Raw genomic sequence first — 8625 nt, 5'->3', positions numbered from 1 at the left:
CAAGAACAAGCAAATGTTTAGTAAACTTTGAGAAAGACACTATTTTCTAATCAGCATATTGAAACTACAGTTTCCATTGGTGACCTGCCAGCTCTCTTGCAGTACTTCAACGTGCCCATGGACCACTCAGGCTGCCAGCTGTATTTTCAAGTGTGAGCCCTTCTGCATGTAATGAGGAAGCTGGGTTTGCTGTGAATGCTGCAGATTATTCATGATCAGTGGCAGCCCTCTTTAAATTCAATAAATTAAATAAATAATTTATTGAATAGTAATTCAATAAATTAAATAAAGGATCCACTGCCATGCCAGGAAACTTGGAGAGACGTAATGTCCCCAGAAGGAGACAAAACATGCCTTGCATTGTGGAAGTGCAAGTGCAAGGGACTGGAGTGGTGGATATTATTGTTTGAACTGCAGAACCGGGAGGGCAGCAGGTATGCTGTGCAGTTCCCCTGCAGCCAGGTGCCCAAGCCATGGGCAGGAGGGAATTTTCCATGTGCCCAGTGTATGCCGGACAGCTGCTGGGCCAAACAGAACTCTATAAGATGTTTCTTCCTTTATGAAGAATAATCTTAGGGAAATATCTGTGGCTCGAGCCTAAAGAATCATAGAATCATTAAGTTTGGAAAAAACCTCTAAGATCATCAAGTCCAACCCCAATGCATCCCACCATGCCCACTAACCATATCCCCAGTGTCACATCTCTGTGGTTCTTGAACTTCTCCAGGGATGGTGACTCTGGGGTTTAGCCTGAAGTTCCTAAACTCACATCATAGAACTTTGCTCCAGTGAGAGAGCACAGTGACCTTTGGAGTAAGACACTGAAGAGCAAGAAAAGACAAATGGTTACTTTTATTGTTGACTTGTTTATGCCTTTTGGTGTAAATTCTTCTGCTTTTCTGTTAGTGACCTGGACAGCCTCATAACTCAAGACTTACTGAAGGTTGGATTTTACTGAAGGATAAATCTGAGGAACATGAGGTTTCTGCAGGGTGATTTTTAAGCTGCAGGAGTTACTAAACTTCCCAACTACTCTTGGGAGTAGTTTTCCTTAAGTTCTCATTTAGGAGCTGGAAGATATTTACCAGAAAATTAAAACAAAATTTTGGCCACCTGAAACAATATAGTCTGAGTTTCCACTGCAGGAGGCAGGAGTCTACAACACATCAATGGGTTTGAAGCTCCTACCATGGGCACTAAACACCCCTGTGCAGGGCACCATCAAGATGGACTTTGCTAGAACCAAGTGAGTCAAACTTCTTATTCCCATGGCCAAAGATATTAATTTGACAAGGAATGTGAAGGTGAGAAAGGGAAGAAGGAACCACATAGCCATAATCCACGATGCAGATGTATATTGCATTAGACAGCACTATTGCAAGACAGAGCCAAAAAAACCAAGCTTCTCTCCATGCCTGCTGGGACCCAGAGAACATAGCAGAGCATTGGTTTTAATGTCTGACTACAAGAAAAGATGCTGAGTTATCTTCTGCATCACTAGGTCTTCCCTTGACCCACCCAATTGCTTGCATGTTATGTGACTGGACTAATATCTGTTGCATTTGCTTAGTTCTTTTTTAAACTGTTGATATTTGTAGTTATCAGTAGTGATGCATAAACTGAGTCCTGAGGCTTTAGACAAGTGATGGAACACCTCTCCATTCAAGGGCAAGCTGGGAGAGCTGGTACTGTTCAGCCTGGAGAACAGAACTTGAGGTTATGGAAACGCCACAGGCACTGGGAGACAGATGCAAAGCATACTTACTCTTCTAGTTGTTTTTGTTTAAATTCTCAGTAACAAATTGATGGCTGTTGTTGTTTCTGTTATCATTTAATTGTAAACACTTCAAAGAAGTTGAAGGGATGAGAAAATCTAAATGAAGTTATTAAAAATTAATATTGTGACAAAACTGAAATTATCTGAATGATTTCCCATGAATATGGTGTATACTTTTTTGCCAAAGGTGTGTTAGTTCCTAGAACAAAACAGAACCAAGTAGAAAAGGTAGAGCAATACATAACACGCATAACCTTACTAAAAGCATCAGGAACTTAGTTGCTTAGCTTTATTCAGTCAAAAAGCCGTTTATTCAGAGTAAGAGCAGGATTAAAAATAATAGACTAAGAAGCTAGAAAGAGGTAGGCTCTCTGTTTGCCAGGGACCATGCTGTGAGTAAGAAACAGCTGAGAGGAGGGCAGTGAGGCAGTCTGCATCTCCCTGTGTGGTGCCGTTGCTTAGAAAAGGCAAAGCTTGCAAAAAAGAGCAAGTGTGTTTGGTGAAGCTGAGATGTTCTTTTCTCCCTGTTAAGGAAGTCAGTGGTGCTTTGATTGGAAAAGATGTTTTTTGAGAAAGTCTGTCTCTCCAGTGTCAGCTTCAGAGGCTGAAGGAACTTGAAAGTAGGAAGCCAAGTACAGCTTGCCTTGTTATGGTTGGAAAACAAAGGATGTGTTGCCTCATGGGACAGTGTCATGCTTAGAGTAACCTGCAGGAAGTCATACTCACCTTCTGAGAGGAGGGGGTCCAAAGAGAGCCTGACAGCACACATAGCTGTGTCAGGCTAGGGGAAAACACTAATACTTTGCCCAAAGAAAAGGTTTGAGTGCCCTGCCATGCTACTGCAGTGAAAATATTTATTTCCAGCTTGAACACTGTTACAAAATCTGACTACCACCAGCCTTCTGATTAGTTCATAGAAAAAGTTGTGTGATCTGCTGGTTAGATCTGGAGACAGATGTTCTTGACTGCTGAGTCATATTTGCAGGTGTGTCAATCACCTGGATGAAGAGACCTTTCACACTGCCTTGGTTTACCTGTAAGAGAAGACAGCCTGCTTTGCAGGCTGTGCTGGAGGGAAATGTGGCTCAGGAGGAGCACTCTGTGTGGCTGTGGTGCCTTTGGTGCTTATCAAAGCTTCTCGTTGCACAATAGTTCATCAAAAGGGTTCCTCATACTTCCCTCTAATGCTCCCAAGCTGTATTGTCTGTGAGGGCTGCCCATGTTTGTCATCTCGGTTTGGACTCTTCTGTCATTATCTCTCTCCAACATACACTGTATTCATTTATCTCCACATCTGTACTATGCCATGACTCTACTTCTTAGGAATAATAAAGAAAATTCAAAGCTGAAAATAGTTTTTGAAATGACTGGATGTTACAACTGCAAAATATTACTGTACTTTATTGATAACATTGTTTCCATAATAAAAATATTTAACACGAAGGATGATGTCCTGTATGAGCTTCACATAAATATTTCCATTACATCGCTGATAGGGATCTGAAAAATTTCAGTATGCACATCCTGCAAATGTGAGTGTAATTGATACAAGGTATGTATCTTAATGTATATCTTGAATAAACATAAAAAGACCATACCCTAATGGAAAACAGACTCTGTCTTACAATGTACAATCGCTCTTACATCTAAACTGGACTTTGGGTTTAGAAAACAAATCCTAAATCAATCAATCGAAAGGACAGATCATAGTTCACATATTTGTAAAAAACTTTTGTTCTTTGGTGAAAAAGCTTGGGAAACTCCATCCAGCCCCAGTGGTGGAGGGGTGGGAAAGGAGGGACTGAGGTATCAGTTCAAACAATCTGAGGAAAACGTTGAATAAACATTGAAGACAACAGAATAGAAACCAGACGCCAAATATTCATTTGTGGGGTCTTCAAAGGGTTTGTGATTTATTTTAATTGTTGTTGAAAGAGAAAGATTAATTTGGGGATGAAAAATGTATGCAAATTCAGCTCTAGTTATTACTAAAAAAGTATTTCCTACTCAAAGCAGAAGAAAGAAAAGCAATGAAACCTAAGCTGGTTTTAAGCTAAGTTTGAGAAAGGCACAACTGGAGAAACATCTTTGTTCGGTTCGGTAGCTGGATAAAGACGGTGTGTCTTTGTGAGGCAGTAAACCCAAGGGCTGCAATAACAGAGGTGTGGGTCCACTGCACACAACACAACATGGATATATTTGCACCAGGAACATTTTCACGCTGATGGTTGGGAGGATCTTAGCGCCAGAGCTGCTGAACATCCCTCCAAAAGGATAGAAAGGCAGAGAAAGTGTTTGCTCCTGCTAAATGAGAAGAAAGGAGGTAGCTGAAACTTTTACTAAATAACAGCAGAAGCTTCCCAAGAGATGAACTGGGGGACTGTAACCATTCAGTTATCTCTTGAGTGATGAGGCTTCAACGGGGAGGGAGAAGGGTACCAACAATCTCCCACTATGCGGTAGAACACGGGACAGAGGTGAGAGTGAGCACAGCACAACGGAGTCACATAAAGGAGCAAGAGTAGAGAAATAACAGGCTGGTGAGCTTTAAAAAGAAAACAGTGAGCTGCCAAATGTTAACAAGCATCTTGTGGGAAAGTTAGTAGCCAGTGAAGGAGACTCCGTAAAGCAAAGAGGCAGCTGTCCGGCAACGGAAGAGCACGGAAACAAGGGGGGTGCATCAGAAACCCCTCTGGGACGCGGTGCCCGGCCGGCCGGACGCTCCGGAGGTGCCTTTAGCGAACAGTGGAGGGCAGGAAGCCAGCACCTTCCGGACGGACCGCCGCGCCCGGAGCAGGCCGGGCTGCAAGGCGCCCCACGCCCCGTGCCTTGCGGCCGGGCCCGCCGTGCCTGCCGGAGCGGCCTCAGCGCCTGCGCGCAGCGCGGAGCCGAGCCCCTTATCGCCATGGAGAGCGCCGAGGCCGAAGCGAGCGAGAGCCGCCCGGAAGAGGACGGCGCCGTGCCCGCCGGAGACCTCCAGCTCCCGGAGCAGCCGGCAGCCACGGTGAGGTGCGGGGGTTGGCGGGGCGGCCCGTCCCACCGATTCTGGGCCGCTGGCCTGGGCGCGGCCTATCCGCGGGGCCGAGCACCGGGCTTTCGTGAGCTGCGCCGCCCGGACGCGGCGCCGCTGCAGCGGGGAGGGGTGCGGGACTCGGCCGAGGGGCGTCCGGGAACCCTGAGCTGCGGGAGGGGCTGCAGCCGGGAGCGGCTCTGCTCTGCCGGCCTGGGGCTGTCCGCTCCGGGAACGCAGAGTCCCCTCCTCCCCGGCTGGTGTTCGAGGGCTGCGCGCTGTCTGCCCGCGGCCGTAGTGCCGGATACTGATAACTGTAATTAATATTCTTACTTATCGGGTTGCCCCCCTCCCTTCATGCACACACGCTCGGAGTTTCTCAAATAAATCTCTTTCCCTGCTGGATTCAGTGGGAGGTCCCCGAAGCTCAGCCTTTCCAGGGGGTTTATGTGGTCCTACTGGTTTCTGCCTAACTGTGGGAGCAGATCCTTCTTCCAGAGAGTTAAAAGCAAAACACTGAAACCTTACTGTGTGCTCTTCTTCCTGTAAGAGGGGAGCAGTGCTGTGCCCCAGGTGTTTGGAGGAGGGATGTGCTGGTAGTAGGGAACTAATTTGTTAGGAAGTATGTGGCACTGTTGATACTGTTAGTTTTTTTTGTTTTTTCTTTTTTGTTGTTTTTTCTTTTTTCTTTTTCTGGAGTTAAGCTGTTATGTGCAGGGGAAATGTTTGTTCTCGTCCTGGCTTTTGATAACTTCTGGTCTCTGAAGCTATCTACTTGTTGACTTTTATTTTCTCCCTGAAGGCAGGTTCTCTCTTTCTATGTTATGTGCCAGATTTGCAAATGGATATAGAATGAAATGCTGCTAAAAGATTTATCCTATGGTGGTAATGATCAAAGGGGAGGTAGGGTCGGCAGCCTTTGCTTTGTGTGGCAAATGTTACATGAATCTTTATTTCCCTCCTCTGAAAAGATGGAAGACTGCTTAGCAAAGAAAATGGAAATCACCGTTTCAGAAGCAGAGAAACGGACTGGGAGAAATGCCATGAACATGCAAGAAACATATACTGCTTACCTCATTGAGACAAGGTGGGTGATGAAAATTCGCTCTCAGTAGGCTCAGATGTGCCATTCCAAATAGGCTTCCCCTCCCTCCCCCACGAAAATATTCAGGAACAGTCGCTGAGAGGATTTAGTTGGTTTATGATTTGTTAAGTGATAACAACATACTATGGAGGATCTTTTCCTGTAAAAACTTGGCATCTGATTTCCAGTTCAGTATTAATGCCGGTCTTGCCTAATTGTGCACTGTAATTCTTCATTTGAAGATAGATGGAAAAATGTGTGCTTGAAAGATACTGCTTTAACATGGTGTCAACAAGTGTATGGCCTGGATAAATTTGTATGAATATATATAGTGTTGTATGTGCAGCTTGCCTGTGAGAGAGGTTGTGCTTTGTGGTCTGAAGTAATGGTTGGACTTGTCTGGGATCACAAGGAAATAAAGGAGTCTCTTGACTTAGGTCATGTGGTCAAAATTTATGGCTCCACTCGTGTTTGAAGTGCGGTCGGATTGAGCAGAACTCCTGGTAAGTGTTCTAGGGTAAGGGTTAATTAACTGTTTCCTTCCTTTGTGTTAGCTTGAACTTTCACTGCAGAACTCACTGCTTTTCATCTTCTCCTATTGGTAAGACTAGTAATGTGGGTATGTTTAACATAGTTGGTATCACAAGTGCAGCTCTCAATTTTAAGTACTGAGTAGCAAACAAAGCTTTAAAATGCCTTACTTAGGGCTCCTTCCCAGTCACAGATGATTCCTGTTATGTGGGGTCATGTTACTCAGCTGAAGCAAGGATTTCAAAATCAGATTTTATTAGGAGTTTGTCTCTAGCTTCTCCACGTTAACAGTTCTAACCCTTGAGTCTTGCCTCAGGAGCGATGAGCTGTACTGATAAAACCCTCTGAAACAAAGCAGTTACAGTTTTGAACTCTTCAGCCTGTACAAAATGCAGCACTAACACGAGTCCTCCAGTTGCTGGTTAAAAGTCTGCTTCGTTTGTTTAACTGGTGAAGTGACACGCCAGTCAGACTGTGAAGCAGATCTCCAGAGGTGTATTTACTATATTTTTCTTTATGAATAAAATCTAAATTAGAAGCAAGGTTTGTTTTTCAAATATCACAGCTCTTTGAGAACTGCTGAGATGTTTTAAAAATACTTCCACAGTGTATTGATATTGAAAATCATATCTTCTCACACAAGTAATTCTGTTTTTCCTTCAGTTGTTTCTCAATGAAAGGAGAAACAACTCCTTTCTCGATCATCCCTACATTAAGCTCACCCCCACCAGTCTTTCCCATTGGTTCTTTCTTAGTGGCAAAAGTGTTTTGCTGCTCAGATTGCCTTCTTTCGTTAAGATTTATTTCATTCTGTGGTCAGCAAATACTGAGACCAATTACATGTTTGTCGCATAACTATTGAAAATGTGGGTTTGTCACATGTCTAATAAAATAGGTTCTCTATTCCTTTTGCTGAGAAGGCAAAATTTCTTGCATAAATATAATTGCTGGCTATTAACTGTGCTTCCTGCTGAGCCTGTAGCTGTAGGTGGGCTTCACAGCAATTTGTCTGTGGGTAATAGGATATTTTGTAGCCAAGGAATAAAACTCAGTTTATAGTAATATAAAAGGAAGACCACTTAATAATAGTTGCATTACATTTATGTGAACTGGGGTTCCGCTGGTACTGCTATCTAGGATTTAATTTCAGTTTGAATTGAAGAGCTGTGTGCAGCTTGCTGAATAAGAGGCACAAGGTGGATGCAATTATAGCCACCATACATTTATTATAGAACAGGAGCTGAGTACCTAAACTTTTAACACGTTAGTTTCACTAGCTCTGATAAAACTTTTTACAGAATGTACGTAATGATGTTGCTTTATTTTTCTTTTCAAAATGAGAAGATTTATTGGCATTCTCACACTTTCATTTGCTTTCTTTTTTTTGATGTCATTACACCTCAGTATAGATTTTCTTTTTTTTTTTTCTTTTTCCTAATGAGACAAAACAAACTTCCCTGCTGCAGACCGCAGAACCTCAGCCAATTCCAAGGGTCATGCTTCCTGAAAGCATCTCCTTCAGTGTTGGTTTACACCTTTCTGCATTAGCTTGGTGGATTTTTTTGGTGAGCTATTTCCGTTCAATTAGTCTTGAAGTCAGTTTCTTTCACAGCTTCTGTTAAACTGCACTGTTACTTAAAAATAACTCAGTTCTTATGCTCTCTCTGGGAGAACAGCTGAACACTTCTTCCTCTGTGCAAGATGGCATTAAGGAGAATACACAACTTAATGATAAGAATTTGTAACTAAATACTCTCCCTTGCAATGTGGGTGCTCAGCATGTCAGTTGCTTCCTATAAGGGAAGAGGCAAGTATCCAGAACCTCATATATTCACAATTGCTTGCCTATTGGAAATTCAGGCATCTGTGTCTCATACCAGTTTCTTCTTGTAACCACAAGAACAGAGATGGTATAAAACTCAGAATTTGACTCCTGGTCTTTTACTTTTTTTTTTTCTTCTTTTTTTTGAGATTTAACTAGGATACAGAGCACCTCTAAATGCTCTGTGTTGAACTGCAGTTCATTTTAATTATAGTCCGTATGGGGATGCCTTTCTTTCCTGTTATCCTTTAAAGTAAACAATCTCTACTGTAGTACCAGAGCACTTCCATTAAGCTAACTCTGCTTCCGTCCCTGCTGGCGTTTGGATCTCTAACCTCGTCCTCATGGTCCCAGTAATGAGTGTAACTCTTTCTTTTTCTTTTTTTTTTAAAGGAAAAAGG

The 8625-nt window shown here is 43.2% G+C and overlaps 1 protein-coding gene across 1 annotated transcript in view; it reads left to right on the top strand.

Moving 5' to 3' along the window:
- The first annotated feature begins 4355 nt into the window (after nt 1-4355).
- SNX4 (sorting nexin 4) overlaps nt 4356-8625 on the top strand; it is a 31384-nt gene continuing 27114 nt past the window's right edge. The window contains exons 1-2 of the mRNA XM_085228309.1: nt 4356-4781; nt 5759-5874. Of these exons, the coding sequence (XP_085084435.1) occupies nt 4683-4781; nt 5759-5874 (215 nt within the window). The 5' untranslated portion in view covers nt 4356-4682. The remainder of the gene's footprint in view (nt 4782-5758; nt 5875-8625) is intronic.

The sequence above is a fragment of the Meleagris gallopavo genome, chromosome 7 (genome assembly GCF_905368555.1).
Source record: "Meleagris gallopavo chromosome 7, MGAL_WU_HG_1.1, whole genome shotgun sequence".
Taxonomy (NCBI): Eukaryota; Metazoa; Chordata; class Aves; order Galliformes; family Phasianidae; genus Meleagris; species Meleagris gallopavo.
The sequence above is the reverse complement of the archived record's forward strand: the minus strand, read 5'-3'. Positions and strand labels throughout refer to the sequence as shown.